General features: G+C 44.5%; 1 protein-coding gene across 1 annotated transcript; it reads left to right on the forward strand.

Annotated features, from left to right (window-relative positions):
• The first annotated feature begins 4,947 nt into the window (after positions 1-4,947).
• Positions 4,948-7,412, forward strand: LOC125553384 (63 kDa globulin-like protein). Its single transcript, XM_048717175.1, has 5 exons — positions 4,948-5,600; positions 5,694-5,869; positions 5,965-6,027; positions 6,136-6,444; positions 6,559-7,412. Exons 1-5 carry the CDS (start codon positions 5,003-5,005, stop codon positions 7,183-7,185), a joined length of 1,773 nt encoding a protein of 590 aa, XP_048573132.1. The 5' UTR covers positions 4,948-5,002; the 3' UTR covers positions 7,186-7,412.
• Positions 7,413-21,133: the final 13,721 nt, after the last annotated feature.

Here is a 21,133-nt window from a genome sequence, read left to right on the forward strand (position 1 = left end):
CACCCTACCTCTATGAGCATCTTCGAGGGACAGAGCCGACATAGTATCTTGAGATTTTTATGAAGTCACCATGGGTGCCTCGAACATCTCCTCCCACTAAATAAACATCGTCAGAAGCCTGAAATAAATCCAGCAATAATGCGAGCACCAATGTCAAGTATAGAACTTGAACCCTGGTAGGTAGGGGATACTTCCGTCCTCCTAACCATCCAACCACAGGTTGGCTCGCGGGCGAGTGCGTCGTTACTAGACACTTGGCTTATAGAGTCCACCATCAAGGAGTCGTCAACTGGGGTGTAGATGAACATGTGGCAGGGACGTTGGTCCTGTGGGGCCTTACCATGACGACTTCTTGACTGTCTACTAAAACAAGTTTGGCCTAGCTTCAATGAGGGAGGGGTGATGACGGCGTCGTGCCTGTGTCTCGCTTCAGTGTTTATAGTCGTTGCTAAGCGGTCTACACACATGGGTGTAATTTTTGTATTTTTTAATTCTTTACTGTCATGGCATGATGAATAGATCGGAAGTTTTTTTTTCAAAAACACTAAAAAGCACCCATTAATGAGTGTTGTCGCATGTCTAGCTGGTCCACGCACATTTCCCACTATCACACGCCCTTTCCCGTCGGAGCGCACCTTTCCCAGCGCCCTTACCCGGGGAAGCACAACTATATAAACCGACACTCTCTTTGTTTTTGTGATACGTGTGACACATATCTACAAATTGGTAGTGTTCATGCCACTTATATACCATTTTGACATAGTTTGGCACAATTTTATATTAATTTATTGCACTAACTAATTAATCCGGTACCCAACGTAAGTTGGGGATTTTTATTTATGTTTTAGGACTTTTCAAAAACCATCTTTTTAGGGACAAAAGTATTGAAAAAAAATATTTTGAATGTCTCCATCGGGAAGAAGGAGACGACTGAAGAGCCGGTAGACGAGGGCCCATGTGGGCCCCACACGGCCCTGGCTCGCGGTATCAACAAAAATATGCCGTAAGGGAGATCCCGACGGCTTCCATGCATAGCCAACAAGTGAAAGTCGACAGTGAGCAGGGCACAATCATGCACTGAAGGTCGACATTGCTGCCTCGATGCAACGTTGCTCTTGAGCCTGCTGCTAGGGGTGAGCGGGGATGGTGAGTAGATGAGCATCGAGGGGTGCGTCATAGTTGGGTGGACATCGGAGGTGGAGAAGGATTTTGAAGTTAGGGTTTTGTGAGTTGGGCACCATTAGGTTGGCGGGATTTAGAAGTTAGGTATACGACAGCTTCATGCATCTGTTGGTCGCTGATAATGTGCGCACTCTGGGCGGGGCCGGTTTATGAGCTTTTTATCGTTCTCTAGTTTTCTCGTCGTTCGATTGAGTTTTTTGTTGGTTTTGATCGGGATATTCTTCTGTGTTTTCAAGTTTTTCCTTCATTTTTCTGTTTCTTCATGATTTTCTTTGGTTTATCTGCTTTCTTCTTTTTTTTCATCGGTTTTCTTTGCACTTTCTCGGTTTGCATTGATTTTTTTCTTTCCATTCTTTTTTCTTCAGTTTTCTTTGTTTCTTTCTTCATTTTCAATGTTTTTTCTTTTCTTTTCTTTTTTTCTTTTTTTCTTTCGTGGTATTCTTCTTTTTTCTTGTTTCATTCTCTGTTTTCATTCTTTTATCACCAGTTTCATTGTTGTTTTCATCTTTTTGTTTCTTTTGTCAAATTAGTCCCTAAAAACGATCGTGTTTTCCTCGCTCTTTTTGTATAGAACAGGAATATTTATTTACACACGTTTAATTTTTTTCAAATACATGAACCATTTTTGTGTACATCTGAAATATCTTTCTAACCGTTGAATATTTTTTGAAATACCTGATATACTTCTTTTTCAAACACATATTTGGATGTCAACTATTTACATACACACTCAACCATTTCGTATACATCAGAAATATTATTATATACACATTTAACTTTTTCCTCAATACATGATCAATATTTTTGAAATATTATCTTTTTGTGTCTACCTTTTTTGAAATATTATATTTTTGTGTCTACCTTTTTTATACGTATACATGCTTAACATTTTCCAATCAGATAATTAAAAAATTTAAACTTATACTTTTTATATCTCCTTTTTGCATAAACATTGTGCAATTTTTCTATACATTAGGAACATTGTTTTTATGCAACTTTAAAAATTCTCAAATACATGATTTGCATTTTATCAAAAAAAATTATGTCTGAATTTTGCCAGACACATTATATATTTTTTATAAATCAGGAATATTTTTATATACACATTTAACATTTTCCAAATACGTGATTAACATTCTTCAAAAATATTTTTAGTCTACTTTTCATATAAACATTTCACATTTTTGTATACATCAAAAATATATTTGTATATAAACATATAACATTTTTTAAAATACATGAATTAAGTTTTTCATATATATGTATTGATGTCTACTTTTTCATCCGCATTGTACATTTTGCGTACACATTAGAACATTTCTATACAAGTTTAACATTTTCTGAATACATGATTAACATTCTCAATTATGTATAGAAATTGATTTTAATAATAGATATAACTAGAATATTTCTAAATTCAAGCAAATAAAACAATTAAGAGAAAAAATGTAAAAATGTGAAAAAAGGGAAGAAGAAAAGCGTTGAAGGTCTGTGCTCTGCACTGGGCCGGTTCATTCTCGAGCGCTTGTAGAGGCTAGCGCCAAGAGCAGCTATAATCGGACTCTTCAAATTGACCGGACAAACGCAGGACCACTAACCGAACAAAAAAAGTGCTCCCAGTTCAAATTTTTGTGCGGGTTTTTTCGTGAACAAAAAATTCATCCAAACCTATCAACATGGGATCTTGTTCCAAAGCTCTCGATGTGAGAAATCCGATGGTTAAAACAGTTCGAGATTTGGATGCATGATTTAAGAGATAAAATATTTAAAATAAACAAATCTATGAAAAAAGGGAAACTCCCCGGCTGCCACAAGTGGCGCGCATGCAGGCGCCACTTTCTCGCATCCTGGGGTGGAAGTGATCTTAGGAAGGAGTACACTTCAATTAGTGATTTTGGGTGATTGAGCGCTCGCACGTTCGGGAGGCTCATTCGTTCGGGAGCGTCAGTTAGTCGGTTTTCTTCTGTTTTTTGCTTTTCTTTTTCTTCCCTTTTTACATTATTTTTTGGTTTTTTGCAGTTTTTTGTAGTTTTTTTGTTTTCTTTGAAGTTTCACCGGGTTTCTTCATTTTTTAATTGTTTTCCCTGTTCTTTTTTCTATGATTTCTTTGGCTATTTCTTTCTTTTGGGTATTTTCCTTTTTTTCTTTGGGTTTTTATTTCTTTTCTGATTTTCTTCGTCTCTTTGAACGTTTCTACTTGTTCTTTTTTCTCCTTTCCCCCTTCATTTTTATGTTTCTTTCTCGCATTTTACAGGTCTTTTGCTTTTCTTTCTCCCTTTTTTCTTCACTGTTCTGTTTCTTCTTTTTCTTTTTCTGTTTTATGAATTTTATTTATTTCCCTTGGTACATTTCTAGTATACATCAGGAACTTTTATATACACATGAAACATTTTCTAAATACTCCCTCCGTTCCAAAATATAGTGCTTCCTCTATTTCTGTGCTTCAATTTTGATCATAAATTTAACCAACGAGACAGACTGCGGCGGGAGCAAAAGTTATACCAGTGAATTCGTATTCAAAAAAAGTTTTCAATTATATAATTGTTTCTCCCGCCGCAGTCGGTCTCGTTGGTTAAGTTTATCATCAAAGTTGAACCTCGGGAAGCACGGATGCACTATATTTTGAAATGGAGGGAGTACATGGTTAACATTTTGGAAAACATATTTTTTATGTCTACTTTTTTCATAAAAATGTTTAACAAATTATACACATCAGGAACATTTTTAACGTACACATTTAACATTTTGCAAATACATGATTAACAATTTCTCAAACATATATTTTTGATATCTACTTTTTTCATAAACATCATTCATTACTTTGTATACATCTAGAACATTTTTATTTTCTAAATACAGGATTAACAGTTTTTCAAACATACATTTATTATGCCCACTTCTTTTTATATACATTGTACATTTTTTGTATACATCAGGAATGTTTTATGTATACATGTTTAACATGTTACAAACACATTGTGCATTTTTTTGTATAAATAGGGAATATTTTTTATATACATGTTTAACATTTTGCTAATGCATGATTAACATTTTTAAAACGTATAGGTTTTGGTGCCCTATTTTTTATATATACATTGAACAGTTTTTATGCATTTTTAGTATACATCAGAAACATTGTTTTACACATTTAGCATTTTTCGAATGCATGATTAACATTGTCTAAAAAATATATGTAAATTTGTTTTTTGTAATACAGTCTGCCAGTCCAAAAAATTGTCTTTGATTTATTACAACTTTGTACCAATTTATACTAAATCAAATACATTTATTTGGGACGAAATGAGTATGCAGATAATATTTTGGAATAAGAAAAAAATCTTAAAAGAAAAAAAATGTGAAATGAAACAGTAAAAAAAACAAGCGCTTTTGAAGCATTTTGCCTCGTGGGCGCTAGGCGCGCCCTTGCAAAACGGAAAGCCTGGCCCAGGGAAGCCTGGTCCATGCTCTCAGGTTTACTTCAGAGGCCTGGGACGTACAGTAGTACTCGGGATGTTGTGCTCGGCTCGGGCATGCAGTCCGTCGAGCGTCTAGGTGCTCCGTCGCTCGGCGCCGCGCCGCCCGCCGCGAGCAAGAGCACGCCCCGACAAGCGACGCCTAAGCTGGCCCGCACCTCGCCGGTGGCGCGATAAGCACGGCCGCGCGACGTGGCGTCCCGCCTCCTCGCTGGCACGCAGCTCTCCTCCACGTAGCCGCGCCACGGCGCCACGTACAGCGCCGCGCGCGCTACAAATACGGTGCCTCAACCTCCAGTTCCCAGCACAGCCACACACAGAGCCAGTGACACAGAGATAGTTTAACAATGGCGACCAGAGCCAGAGTAACCATCCCTCTCCTCTTCCTCCTGGGCACAAGCCTTCTCTTCGCCGCGGCTGTTTCGGCCTCCCATGACGAGGAGGAGGACAGGCGCGGTGGGCGCTCGCTGCAGCAGTGCGTGCAGCGGTGCCAGCAGGACCGGCCGCGGTACTCTCATGCCCGGTGCGTGCAGGAGTGCCGGGACGACCAGCAGCAGCACGGAAGGCACGAGCAGGAGGAGCACGGCCGTGGCCGTGGCCGGCACGGCGAGGGAGAGCGTGAGGAGGAGCAGGGCCGTGGCCGTGGGCGGCACGGCCAGGGAGAGCGTGAGGAGGAGCAGGGCCGTGGACGTGGGCGGCGCGGCGAGGGAGAGCGTGATGAGGAGCACGGGGATGGCCGCCGGCCGTACGTGTTCGGCCCGCGCAGCTTCCGCCGCATCATCCGGAGCGACCACGGGTTCGTCAAGGCCCTTCGCCCGTTCGACGAAGTGTCCAGGCTCCTCCGGGGCATCAGGAACTACCGTGTCGCCATCATGGAGGTGAACCCGCGCGCGTTCGTCGTGCCGGGACTCACGGACGCAGACGGCGTCGGCTACGTCGCTCAAGGTACTGTCCATCTTGTACACGCACGGTTGCATGCAGCATGCATCTGCCAGAGTGCCGATCGATGATAATTAACGTGCGCATGCATGCATGCAGGCGAGGGGGTGCTGACGGTGATCGAGAACGGCGAGAAGCGGTCCTACACCGTCAGGCAAGGCGATGTGATCGTGGCGCCGGCGGGGTCCATCATGCACCTGGCCAACACCGACGGCCGGAGGAAGCTGGTCATCGCCAAGATTCTCCACACCATCTCCCTGCCCGGCAAGTTCCAGGTAATTAAGAAGTTGATGCCGCTCGAATCCCCCATGTAGATATCCTGGCCGACAACGCACTGACTGGCTGACTGACACGTGGATACCCCATGCAGTATTTCTCGGCCAAGCCTCTCCTCGCTAGTTTGAGCAAACGCGTGCTCAGAGCGGCGTTAAAGGTACGTACCAACTTACATGCATGCACGAATTAATAGATAAATTTCTCTTGTTTCTTCACCCAATCCATTTACACAATTACATCCATGGACATGGACGTGAACGTGCAGACCTCGGATGAGCGGCTGGGTAGTCTCTTGGGCAGCCGCCAAGGCAAGGAGGAGGAGGAGAAGTCCATCTCCATCGTCCGCGCGTCAGAGGAGCAGCTCCGCGAGCTGCGTCGCGAGGCGTCCGAGAGCGGGCAGGGCCACCACTGGCCTCTCCCCCCGTTCCGCGGCGACTCGCGCGACACCTACAACCTCCTGGAGCAGCGCCCCAAGATCGCCAACCGCCATGGCCGCCTCTACGAGGCCGACGCCCGTAGCTTCCACGCCCTCGCCCAACACGACGTCCGCGTCGCCGTGGCCAACATCACGCCGGTACGTCACCACGCTTAATAATTAGGCTCCTCGTCTCGTCGACCGGCGATGGCACTTGATATCTTGATTTGTCACTCAACTGTTGCTTACACGCATGCATGTGTCGATCTGCAGGGTTCTATGACCGCGCCCTACCTGAACACCCAGTCGTTCAAGCTCGCCGTCGTGCTGGAAGGCGAGGGCGAGGTGGAGATCGTGTGCCCGCACCTCGGCCGCGACAGCGAGCGCCGCGAGCAAGAGCACGGCAAGGGCAGGTGGGGCGAGGAAGAGGAGGACGACCGGCGGCAGCAACGCCGACGCGGGTCCGGCTCCGGCTCCGAGTCCGAGTCTGAGGAGCAGCAGGATCAGCAGAGGTACGAGACGGTCCGCGCGCGGGTGTCGCGCGGCTCGGCGTTCGTGGTGCCCCCCGGCCACCCGGTGGTGGAGATCGCCTCGTCCCGCGGCAGCAGCAACCTCCAGGTGGTGTGCTTCGAGATCAACGCCGAGAGGAACGAGCGGGTGTGGCTCGCCGGGAGGAACAACGTGATCGCCAAGCTGGACGACCCCGCCCAGGAGCTCACCTTCGGCAGGCCCGCGAGGGAGGTGCAGGAGGTGTTCCGCGCCAAGGATCAGCAGGACGAGGGCTTCGTCGCCGGACCCGAGCAGCAGGAGCAGGAGCGCGGGGACCGCCGTCGTGGTGACCGCGGGCGCGGCGACGACGCCGTGGGGGCCTTCCTGAGGATGGCGACCGGCGCGCTCTGAGGCGGCAAGGCCGCTGTTGTTAAGTGAATGTGTGAGCTGGAGCCCGTGCCATTTGAGAGCTGAACTTGTATGTGTGTGTAAGTTTGTCAGTACGCGGGAGTAGCATAAATAAGTCGTGGCACGGGCTCAGTACGATGATGTAAGTTTGCCAACCTACCTACTACTGCCAAGGCATGCCCATGTCAATACATAAATAAACACAAGGGCGTTGCGCCTCTTTTTCAGTATTTCCTGTACTTTAGTTACATGCAAATCATCTGAAAAATGAATTTTCCTGCACTTTAGTTACATGCAAATCATCTGAAAAATGATTTTTCCTCCACTTATTTACATGCAAATCATCTGAAAAATGAATTTTCCTCCACTTTAGTTACATGCAAATCATCTGAAAGAAGAATTTGTGTCGTGTCTCTCGGAGAAATTTTTTTTTATTTTTTTCTTCCTCGTGAGGCATGGGTTTACTTGTAGTGAGGTATGGATTTGGTTTCGCGAGAGGCATATTCGGCTCTCTTTCGGAAAAGAGAAAAAAATATGACCTTGTTCAATTTTTCGTCAATTTTTTGTTAAGAAAGTACGTCAATAGTTTTAAAGATCTTGACGTGAGAAATCAAAAGATGAAAACGGTGTTTTAAAAATCTCGACGTTAGGAATCGAAACGGTCCAGTCCAAAATTTGACACACGGTTCAAGAGATTGAACATTTTAAATAAAAGTTTTCGGGTAGATTGAACATTTTAAATAAAATCTTTCGGGTTATGACAAGGAGCGCACATGCGCTGTGCTATTTGTGGCATTCTGAGATGCTATTTGTGGCATTCTAAGGAGCGCACATGCAGTGTGCTATTTGTGGCATTCTGAGATGTGGGAGAGAACTTTGCAAAGATTAGTTCTTAATTAGTGCCTATGGCGAGAAGTGTGTGGGGCGAAGCTATATCTCGCTTTTAGCGAGCTGCATGGGAGCATAGCCTCAAGCGCGAGATGGTTAGGGCGGCCCAGGGTCCTTAGTTTTTCTCCTCTGTTTTTTCATTCATTTTTTATATCTTCCAAAAGAATCTAAAATATATATATATATATATATATATATATATATATATATATATATATTACAAAACTAAAGTTTACTTAAAAAATTCAGAACATTGAATTTTAAAATACTAAGTTTTGTAAATTATGTTGTTACCGCAGTTTTAGGAAATGTAGATAACTTAAGAAAAAACTGTCTCTTATAATGAAAAAATGTCCTGTGTTTCAGAAAAAATGTATGCGATAATTTTTTAGTGTGTATACAATGTAAAAAAAATGCGTGCCTAACGTAAAGTCCAAACGGTATGTAACACTCCAAAGAAAAAAAATTCTGGCAATTGAAGGAATGTCCGTGACAATTAAAATAAATGTTTACACAATTGAAAAACAATTCTCGCATAGTTCAGAAAAAGTACGTCCATTAAAAAAATGTACATGATGTTTATAACGAAGAAAACCAAAGTATAATGAAGAAAGGAATTATAACGAAGAAAAAAAGGTTGTAGGTTCTTCTTTGACGCCTGCAGCTCAACCGTTACGAGCACACAGAAGCACCTCTGAAAGAGCACATGAACGCGCCATTACATGAATGAAAAGCAAAGAAAACCGAAGAAAAAGAAGAAAACCAAGAAAAAAGAAAGCATATAATGAAGAAAAAAAGGTTGTGGGTTCTTCGTGGACGCCTACGGTTCAACCGTTATTAGCACAGAGAAGCACCTCGGAAGATTCACATGTACATGGTGTTTTTAAAAATATTCACTAGTTTCCAAAAAAATGTCCATGAAATCTCAAAATTGTTTATACAATGTAAAAGAATTTTTTGTACAGTTTGAAAAATGTTTTTGTCATTCAAAAAATGCGTAACGTATTTGTAAAATGTTACCATGTATTGGAAAAAGTGTTCAAACCATGTATTTTAAAGAAATGTATGTTACTAGCACAGAGAAGCACCTCTGAAAAAGCACATGAACGCGCCATGACATGATTGCAGACACCCAAACCAGAAGCGAGCAAGCATGGCAGGCCAGCAGATGGACAGACATGGGTGCATTTCCCTGAGCGAGCGCATGTTGATGTTGGCATGGCACCAACATACGTACTCTGATTCAACGGATCTCAAGAAGCCGGGTAGAACACACACACACACACAGACCAGTACAGAGTACACCACTCATCACACTAACCATCATGACCAGTGCCCCCTCCATATCCCCCTCATCCATGCAGCTACGCTACCCGGACAGGGGCACGCACGCATCCACACACGGCCCCGGCCGTGGCCGGAGACCGGATGCCACATGCCAATATGCCATCATCCGTCCCTTACGTGGGTACGTACACGCATGGCGCGTCCCATCGATCTCGCCCACTCGAGCTCGATCGATTCTCCTAGCTTAGCTAGCTAGCTTCCCGCGCGCTCGATTTCGACCGGGGCATGCAGATGCCGCGGCGCTGCGCGCTAGCCGAGCTGACCAAAACCATCATGCGGGCGCCTTTTGCCTGAGGCGCTCGTCAATCATGTCGCTCCGGCGTCGGCCTCGGCCACCGCCCCGAGAAGGGAGAAAAGCCGCGGTAGCTTTTTGGCTTTGCGCGCTCCTCTCCCGTCGTCATCACGAGCCGTGCCCCTGCCGGCTGCCGTGCGCGGTCACCCCCGACCCCGAGCGCCCTGCCTACACAACAGCTTGCTAATTCTCTCTGACCACGGGCGGCCCGGGCGATCAGTGTCGGCACGACCGACACAGTGGTACGGAGAAACTAATAAAACTGCTATCCCTAGTAGTACTAGAAAAGGACTTGAGAGAAGACTTGCGCGCGTGGTTTGACCTTGGGACAAAGGAGCAAACAACAATACGTTGGCTTCACTGCTGCTGACTTGCATATGCTCAGGCTGGCACACAGCGCAGTAGCATGAACGCAGGACTATCAGGCTATCAGCTAGTAATCCATTCGGTTCCGTCTGTTTACTGGCATATGCATGCTACTGTACATGCAGCTATGATCTGTGACAGAATTATCGATCGACGATGGCAGAGCCGCAGAGGACGACGGTAGCGCCGGGCTGCCTGTGCACATTTTAAACGGCAGCTGTTGGGATCACCTTCTGCATGCAAACTCCACAAACGGTCCTGGTTAACTCTTTGCATTGTTTTCGTCTAGATAGATAGGTTAGGCCTAAGTTGAGATTCGGAGCGATCTATTCGCCCTGCACCAACATGTTGGAGATGCCTATGCATGCACCCTATGGCGACAGTGACAACGCTATCATTCATGCCACCTTTGCAAAACTGAAACGTGCATGGATATTTTCCATACGTGACAGCAACACTGATATTTTCCAACTCCCCGTACACGCATACCTTTACCACGAGTCACAGCGCGGACAAAGAACGAAGATGTAAACTGAAAAGAACTAGACAACTAGTGGTACGCTAATTGCACGTCGAGAACCACTGCTCGATCACCATCGGTCTATCTTGTTCGATCACAGTGGTAAATCTGACAACTCCATCCCACAAAGACTTTCTCGACCCTTAACGAAATCAAGTCATCAGCTGTTGTGCGCAGGCAGGACGATGTGGCCGATCGGTTTCCCGTCGATCAAACAGTGTGATGTGATAGTGGTGGTGGTGCTGCAGGGGCGCTTGTCCCTCGACACGGCCAGTTCCACGGAGTGAGCGTGATGATGGTCTCGACATGGAAGAACATGCATGCATTGCGCTCGATTTGACGCGCGTGCTGGAGCTGATGCGAGGAGATTTTTTTTCAAAACTATGACTCATTTTATAGCAAATTCGAAAACTATAGCAAAGAGTGGAGAAAAATCAAAACTAGCACCCTGTCGGCCACGCATGGGCCGAAAAGGGTGTTTTCGGCCTCCCTTTGGCCGAAATGGACTTTTCGGCCTTGCCTCGGCCGAAAAGGTGCGTACATGGGCCAAAAAGACCTTTTTGGTCAGGTGTAGGCCGAAAAGTCCTTTTTGGTCAGGAGTAGGCCGAAAAGTCCCTTGGGCCCACCTTTTCACGTTAATGGTTGACCGAAGTAGCATGGCTCCACTCTTCGGCTTACGTTAGGCTGAAGCGATTTTTTTTTTAAAAAAATGGTATATAAATACTATGCAACCATTGCCCATCTTAGACATTGAAAAAATATATTTTCGCGCAACCCTTTCCCCTCAATATTTTCCCGCCAACCCCTTCCCATCATATGTTCCTGCCACCTGTTTCCCGCCAACCCCTTCTCGCCATATGCTTCCGCCAACCCTTTCCCGCCATACCACAGTATACCATTAAATAAATTCTTCATATTTAAAAAAAATCATGTTTCTCAAAATCTTTTCACTTTTTTTAAATGTCTTCACAATTCAGAAAAACATTAACCGCATATCACAAAAATATTCAATGTGTCTTCAGAAAATTTTCAGCTTATACTACAAAAATGCTCAGTGTATATTTATAAATTGTTCATCCTTAAAAAATCAATAAATGTTTGGAATTCTAAAATTTTGTTCATGTGTTCAATAAATTTTCACATTTTAAAAGTTTGTTCGTATTTCAGAAATTTCTATTTTAAATAATTATTTAAATTGCTAAAGTAAAATTATTCACCTTTTTTGAAAATCTTGATTTTTATAAAGAAAGGGATCGGTTGTTGTACATTAGCCAGATGCTATCCTATTTGGCTGGTAACACATATACCCAGCGTGAGGTCAGGTTTTTGACTCCATCGCTTGCGCTTTTATCCCATTTTTTTAAATATGAAGAATTTATTTAATGGTATACTGTGGTATGGCGGGAAAGGGTTGGCGGAAACATATGGCGGGAAGGGGTTGGCGGGAAACGGGTGGCAGGAACATATGGCGGGAAGCGGTTGGCGGGAAACGGATGGCGAAAAAGAGTTGACGGAAAAATATTGAGGGGAAAGGGTTGCGCGAAAATATATATTTCAGTGTCTAAGATGGACAATGGTTGCACAATATTTATATACCAAAATAAAAAAATCACTTCGGCCTAACGCAAGCCGAAGAGTGGAGCCATGCAACTTCGGTCAACCATTAACGTGAAAAGGTGGGCCCAAAGGACTTTTCGGCCTACTCCTGATCAAAAAGGACTTTTCGGCCTACTCCTGACAAAAAGAACTTTTCGGCCTACTCCTGACCAAAAAGGTCTTTTCGGCCCAGGTACGCACATTTTCGGCCAAGGCAAGGCCGAAAAGTCCATTTCGTCCAAAGGGAGGCCGAAAACACTCTTTTCGGCCCACGCGTGGCCGACGGGGTGCTACTTTTGATTTTTCTTCACTCTTTACTATAGTTTCCGAATTTGCTATAAAATACGTCATAGTTTTGAAAAAAAAATCATGCGAGGAGTCTGCTAGCTCATTAAGCAGCGTGCTGCTCATGTTCTCCAGTCATTTCCATCAAGTGATGCAATGGAACGTGACTGGTTAAATATAGAGTGCGTGTGTTTGTTCATTTCAGATTGAAGGTGTGATCCTCTGCGATCGTTCCGTGGTTTAGATTGCCCGCTGTTTCGTGATAATCTCACAAGCTTAATTAGACCTACCCCTTGGTTGATAGATCACAGTACACTGCCCTTGTCCAAAAGATCTCTGCTATGATGAGAGGGGACAGACAGATTAAAGTTAAGGCGATAAAGAGGGAGTGTAATCTTGTTAGCCATGAACTAGCTAAGATTGGGAGGGTTGAGGTTAAGACGGCCGTCTGGTTACGGTCGGGTCTTGAGAGGGTTGTAAAACTGTGTGCACTGGATCATACTGATTCGGGTTAATTAATACAGAATCCTTTCCCCCCGCAAAAAAAATAGACCACACAAGACCATTAATGTTTCTCGCGACTACGAAAGGTTTGTGCATCTTATTTATAGATAGAAGAGAATGACAATCACAGAGAGGACAGGGAGAGGAATACACCAGAACACACACTTGTCTAGTCTAAACTCAAGCTAGGGAAGGCAAGGAGACGAGACCCAGAGCGGCTAGGCCGCGTCACGACAACTGGGGTCCTCGGCCCGGCCCACCTGGTCGGGAGTCGACATGGTAAGTACCCCTATTTCCAGGACACTGACAGCGTGTGTGTGTGTGCGCTCATTGTGTTAGTTGCGTGTATTTTTCTTTTCCCCAAGGGTATGTGTATGGATAGAAACAAGCGGGCGGGTGATTAGATTTGGGCATGAATATGGAGGATCACTTATTTGGCCAAAGTGGTCATATTCCCTTGTTTACTAGGTAATGATGCCTTGTAGCATGTACCTTAGAAAATAGGAAGAAAGGAAAATCCAATGAAAGCTTAGGAAAAAATGCATAAACAACATTCGCAAATATAGAAAAGGGATAACACAGTAGTAATTCAAAATAATAATTTAAAACCAAACATAATAAGCAACGATTATAGAAATTGAGAAAACCCAGCAATAATTTGTAAACATTTAAAATGTATGAGCATTCATGATTTGAAAGTTCATAAACCATTGTAAGTTCACAAACAAACAGTAGGGCAGGCCTAGGCGGGCCAATATGAAGAAGATGGCACAAAAAAATTGCCCTAACGGCCTTGTTTGACCCACAATCTACACAATTTTCTACCTGAGTTAAGCGAGCCATGACCAGGTTTTGTCCATGTGTACCTCCACCACAGCTGGGGCATGCATACATAGAGCTAATGGAGTACACTAGAAACCGACTTATGTAACTATATACTTACATAGGTGTGCACTCACATACTCCTTCCGTCTCAAAATAAGTGCAAAGTTAGTACAAACTTAAGTCACTTATTTTGGGACGCATGAGTACATTGTTGTGTCATAATGCCACCTAGCTAGTTTGGTCATGGGTCCGACATTGCTTGAACCCCTTATCTTTTAAGAATATGTCTAAATTTGAATTATGTTTTGTCATCGACCGTTTTGGTTTTATATTTACCTTTCATGATTATATTTTTAGTTTTTTTTGCTACCTAGTCTATAGCATGGGTAAAACCATCCCCACATCATGGACCATACCACCTGACTCGGCTCATCTTGAAATGTCAAGGGTCAAACTTGCATCATTTGGATTTTTGGATCAAAACTAAACCAAGTAACAGTTGAGGGTCCAAGAGCTTTTTTTAAGTTTTGGGCAACAATGACTATCTGCATGATAGAATATGTAAATTCTCATGTTTTAGTTTTTTGATATAAAAAATAGGATACACTTATGATGCGGAGCCAAGAGGCAATAAAGCTTTCATTTTTTAATGGAAAATGGTGTGTTGCCTTTAAAATGCAGTGCAAATGATGTAAGCTAATCTCTAGCTAGCTACTCCCACGGTCCCATAATGTAAGACGTAGGCAGGGAGTACTGCTAGGATATAGTCAGAAATATTACATCACGCATGCTTTACAATTTATGCTTTTTAAGGAAGCACTTGCTGAGCCGGAGACTTCCTGTTAAGCAATTCGTCGTACATGCCCAATGTAGTCATGCTTACCAGATCATCAATATGCAAACCACGTATGATATATCTTGTCAGCTCTTAATTTGAACAAAGTTTTTGATTTGCCAAGGTCACCGTTGAGTATTAGTAGTAGCTAGTAGTGGTTTGTAACGAGTGGAAGCCTACAAAGGCAACCAACACTACTAGCTAATTGGGCAGCTACAACTAATAGGATATGGGCCTGATGTCTTTTACACTTTTAATGATTAGATTACGAGAAGTTTATGCAAAGCACCAACCAATTTGGGCCGCTCTACCCGAGCTTGGTCTGCTTTACCCCAGAGGCATGAGTACATGACGCCTTTTGCAGGCCAAATTGAGAATAATTTATAGGAAATATAGTACTTCCTCTGTTCACTTTTATAAGGCCTTAAAGACATTTCAAACAATGTGCAAAACAGCCTATTTTAAGTTGTCTGAAACGACTTACAAAAATGAACGGAGGGAGTAATTAAGATATGTTACGTACAACATAAGAATGGCCAAGAGGAACTACTAGTTTTTAGTTTTTTCCTACGAAAACAAATGTGTAGAATGAAAACAAAGTTTGCATTTCAGTTCCATCGCTGATGCGGATAATTCTTGTTTCTCAAACATTCCAAGCATCAAATCAGTAACCTATCTCTCCTCCACTCCTCACAATCAGTCATCATGCCTGTGATACCAGTGGCCTTGTGGCACAACAGAGTTTCCGTCTAGTTGCCGGGCCTACACCTATCAATCATGTTTGCATGCAGTGCAGCACATCACAACAACTTGGCCATACTTGTCATCCTTGTGTTGCGCAAGATTCTCTATGCATGCATGGACATGCATGCGAGGTAGATGAGTCGGGCAGGTTGCTCAGAAGAACTCAGCCCTAGCTTATAGTGCATGGCTCTCCTGGAACAAGCAATTAAAGACCAGTTAGTCCATGGTGCATGATAAATGGTAATCAGACGAGCAATGATGGAATTGAGAAAGGAACGAGCAACGTGATGCTTACTCTGCAGCAGAAACAGAAAGCGAGTGGTAACCAGAAGGAGCCCACAGTTTGACCTAAGGACACCTGAAGGAAGTCCCACTTCCAAATATATGAACCTCCCGAGTGATGCTCCTACCACTCGAGTGAATTCTCTTTTTCCTAATATACTGAGTATGCATGGCATGGCCAGTGCATATGTGACATATGTCACACAAAAATACTGTCACAACAGTAGATTCCACGACCCTCGGGCGGTCACCCGGTGGACCTCGTGCGGCCGTGCAACCAAAGCCGATCCGGTTGATGCATGCACGAACGGACCACATCAAAGGCGTGCGCGCACTCGCGAACGTGCAAAGACATCTCCAATGGGGGTGTACTACGTGGATGGTCCAAGGTGTTTCAAAATGCACACTCATGAGTGAGATGAACCCCACATCTAGGTACACCGTAGGGCCCTCCTCTCCTCTTGGGGTGAGTGGAAGCTTCACTAGAACACATGATACATACAGGTGTGCAATGCATCTGCTGTTGCAATGTTGTTGTAGCCCCAGCTCGATCTATGTTGCGCAATGTTGCTACAATATGTGTATACATGGGGTCCCTTTGGTCCCCTTGTTTGTGGGTTGAGCCACTGGTAGCTTGTTTAGTATAGCTCATCCTGATCATGCGCTTGCTTACTTTGCGCCTCGCCATGCAATGTAATGCGGCTCTTGAGAAAGAGCCGATGATTCCTTCACATTCGTTCGTTGGTGCCCTCTCCAATTTTCTGATGGGTCGCCGGCCGTGCGCCGAACTGCCCGTTCTAGTGCGCCGATCGACGAGCGACGACGGAGTGGGCTGGCGCGGTACGCGAGGTGGACGGCCGCACGTACGGCGCGCCGATACTGATGCGAGGCGTTTTGCGCATTAGTTTAGTCGTTGGTTTTTGTAAAGATGACAGCGCAACGGATAGCAACGACGACGTAAGGTTGTGAGTTGTGACACGGATGGCCAGCATGCATGTTTGCAGCGGCTCGTGGGATGGGGTCGTGCGTACGTAGACGGTAGACCTGCACAACGTGTCGAGGTTCCGTGCCAAGGAAAAGATATCCCCGACCGGGACGGATACCACAGGGTGGCAACAGCATGCTGATCGGCCACTAGCTAGACTCTGTGAAACGCGTGTGACCACTGATCCTTAAGTTCCGTCGTTACGTACAATGCAAACCTGCGGCCGGCCGGCCGGCCAGATCACAGGGCCTGCCCAGAGCACAGAGTGAACCTTGTATAACACTCCTGTACTAAAGAAGGTGATAGGTTGTGTAGGGCTGCTGATCTGTAAGGTTGGGGCAGCGATGCCACCGTCAGCCGCTGTCCCGGGAAACGTCGGCAGCCGAGCATGGCCGCACCGCGCGCGTGTGCTCGGGGGGAAACATTCCGTGGCCATGTAGGTCGGGGTCTGCGCGTATGCACTAAGCAGTGGTGGTAGTAGGAGCAGTGTTGAGGGTCAGGAGGTGGCGATCCCAAGAAGGCACTGCTGAGTTGCTGCGAGTTGAGAGTTGCGAGGCCACCATGTTTGGCTTCCTCGATCGAATCTCAAAACAAGGAAAAAAAGGGAGCAAGAGAAGATTTGCAGATAGCGGCTCGTGGGCTGCGCCTAAGGCCTATCTACACTACACTAGACTAGAGGGAGATCCGATTACTACTTGCGTCAAACTTGCGGGTGGGAGGGTAGGAGTACTTCGGAGATCCTGGATGAAAGTAAAGCGGCCAAAAAAAAAGAGGATCCTTCCATTCTTTCCACCAAAATCTCACTACAAGAGGTGTTTGACAGCGAAAGCAACAATGACAATCGCTAGTGGCACCATGCAACTTGTGCGCCTACCTATAAAATTTGCTTCGGCATCCGTCCATCGACAGAGATCAGTCATTGGACACGGATGCGAGAGCCGGACATCTAACACTGTTCACATACTCCCTTCATTCCATAATGTAGTACTTCCTTTATCCCCGTGCTTCAACTTTGACCGTAAATTTAACTATCAAGATCGATTGTGGCGGTAGCAAAAATTATATCAGTGAATTCGTATTCGAAAGAAGTTTTTAATTATATAATTTTTTTCTCCCGTCGCAGTTGGTCTCGTTGGTTAAATTTATGGTCAAAGTTGGACATCGGGAAACGCGGGCGCACTATATTTTGGAATGGAGGGAGTACATTTCAACCACTATTTGAACTAAACGGATGTAATTTATACAAACACGGCGAAATTCATTTAAGTTTGGTCATAATTTACACAAAAAAGGTTAATATTTCGACCATTTAACTAAAAAACTAGAAAAATAAACTAAACCCTATAACGGACGACCACCTCGTAGGCGTGGCCGCCCTGCCCTGTCGCACCGCCGTCGCCATCTGTGTCGTTGTCGTCGTTGTCCCTCAAGTGGCGGAACAACGCCGGAGGGTCGGGACAGCCTTGTCCGCCTGCCTACCGCACGTGGAGGAGCCGCTCCGCCTCCTGGTGCGGAAGGCCGCCGCGGCCTCTGCCGATGTAGCCTTCGGAGCCCGGGCGACGACCAATGTCACGGCTGGCGCTGGCGAAGCATTTGCTAAGTGATAATCCACAAGTATAGGGGATCGCAACAGTTTTCGAGGGTAGAGTATTCAACCCAAATTTGTTGATTCGACACAAGGGGAGCCAAAGAATATTCTCAAGTATTAGCAGCTGAGTTGTCAATTCAACCACACCTGGAAACTTAGTATCTGCAGCAAAGTGTTTAATAGCAAAGTAATATGATAGTGGTGGTAACGGTAACAAAGTAAAGACAGCAAAAGTAATGTTTTTGGTATTTTTGTAATGATTGTAACAGTAGCAACGGAAAAGTGAATAAGCGTAAACCAGTATATGGAAAACTCGTAGGCACCGGATCAATGATGGATAATTATGCCGGATGTGGTTCATCATGTACCAGTCATAACATAGCGTGACACAGAACTAGCTCCAGTTCATCAATATAATGTAGGCATGTATTCCATAAATAGTCATACGTGCTTATGGAAAAGAACTTGCATGACATCTTTTGTCCTACCCTCCCGTGGCAGTGGGGTCCTATTGGAAACTAAGGGATATTAAGGCCTCCTTTTAATAGAGAACCGGAACAAAGCATTAACACATAGTGAATACATGAACTCCTCAAACTATGGTCATCACCGGGAGTGGTCCCGATTATTGTCACTTCGGTGTTGCCGGATCATAACACATAGTAGGTGACTATAGACTTGCAAGATAGGATCTAGAACTCACATATATTCATGAAAACATAATAGATTCAGATCTAAAATCATGGCACTCGAGCCCTAGTGACAAGCATTAAGCATAGCAAAGTCATAGCAACATCAATCTCAGAACATAGTGGATACTAGGGATCAAACCCTAACAAAACTAACTCGATTACATGATAAATCTCATTCAACCCATCACCGTCCAGCAAGCCTATGATGCAATTACGCACGCACGGCGGTGATCATCATGAAATTGGTGATGGAGGATGGTTGATGATGACGACGACGAATCCCCCTCTCCGGAGCCCCGAACGGACTCCAGATCAGCCCTCCCGAGAGAGATTAGGGCTTGGCGGCGGCTCCGTATCGTAAAACGCGATGAATTTTTTTTCTGATTTTTTTCTCCTCGAAAGACAATATATGGAGTTGGAGTTGGCGTCGGAGGGCCACCAGGGGGCCCATGAGGTAGGGGGGCGCGCCCAGGGGGGAGGGGCGCGCCCCCCACCCTCGTGGACAGGGTGTGGGCCCCCTGGTCTTCATCTTTGGCGAGGATTTTTTATTATTTATTCTAAGATATTCCGTGGAGTTTCAGGTCATTCCGAGAACTTTTGTTTTCTGCACATAAAACAACACCATGGCAATTCTGCTGAAAACATCGTCAGTCCGGGTTAGTTCCATTCAAATCATACAAGTTAGAGTCCAAAACAAGGGCAAAAGTGTTTGGAAAAGTAGATACGACGGAGACGTATCAACTCCCCCAAGCTTAAACCCTTGCTTGTCCTCAAGCAATTCAGTTGACAAACTGAAAGAGAAAAAAAAAACTTTTACAAACTCTGTTTGCTCTTGTTGTTGTAAACATGAAAAGCCAACATTCAAGTTTCAGCAATTATTATGAACTAACCATACTCACAATAACACGTAGGTCTCACAATTACTCATATCAATAGCATAATCAGCTAGCGAGCCATAATAATAAAACTCGGATGACAACACTTTCTCAAAATAATCATAACATGATACAACAAAATGGTATCTCGCTAGTCCTTTCTGAGACCGCAAAACATAAATGCAGAGCACCTTTAAAGATCAAGGACTGACTAAACATTGTAATTCATGGTAAAAGAGATTCAGTCAAGTCATACCCAATATAAACCAATCATAATGAATGCAAACAACAGTGTGCTCTCCAGCGGGTGCTTTTTAATAAGAAGGGTGATGACTCAACATAAAATTTAATAGATAGGCCCTTCGCAGAGGGAAGCAGGGATTGGTAGAGGTGCCAGAGCTCGATTTTTGAAATAGAGATAAATAAAATTTTGAGCGGCATACTTTCACTGTCAACGCAACAACTATGAGATGGCTGTATCTTCCATTCTACATGCATTATAGGCAGTTCCCAAACAGAATGGTAAAGGTTTATACTCCCCTCCTCCACAAGCATCAATCCATGGCTTGCTCGAAACAACGAGTGCCTCCAACATTCAACGGGTCCCAGGGGGAGTTTTGTTTAATTATTTTGATTTGCTTTGATCTTTTTGGATCATGGGACTGGGCATCCCGGTTACCGGCCCTTTCTCGTGAATGAGGAGCGGATTCCACTCCTCTTGAGAATAACCCACCTAGCATGGAAGATATAGGCAGCCATAGTTGCACATGAGCTGCTCGAGCATACAAAACAGAATTTCATTGGAAGGTTTGGAGTTTGGCACATATAAATTTACTTGGAACGGCAGGTAGATACCGCATATAGGAAGGTATAGTGGACTCATATGGAACAACTTTGGGGTTTAAGGAGTTTGGATGCACAAGCAGTATTCCCGCTTAGTATAGCTGAAGGCTAGCAAAAGACTGGGAAGCGACCAACTGAGAGAGCGACAACAGTCGTAAACATGCATTAAAATTAATTCACACCGAATATAAGCATGAGTAGGATATAATCCACCATGAACATAAATATCATGAAGGCTATGTTGATTTGATTCAACTACATGCGTGAACATGTGCCAAGTCGAGTCACTCAATTCATTTAAAGGAGGATACCATCCTATCATACCACATCATAATTGTCTCAATAGCATGTTGGCACGCAAGGTTAACCATTATAACTCATAGCTAATCAAGCATGGCACAAGCAACTATAATCTCTAAATGTCATTGCAAATATGTTTACTTCATAATAGCTGAATCAGGAACGATGAATCATCATATTTACA

This window comes from Triticum urartu, chromosome 4, assembly GCF_003073215.2.
Source record: "Triticum urartu cultivar G1812 chromosome 4, Tu2.1, whole genome shotgun sequence".
In the NCBI taxonomy this organism is placed as follows: Eukaryota; Viridiplantae; Streptophyta; class Magnoliopsida; order Poales; family Poaceae; genus Triticum; species Triticum urartu.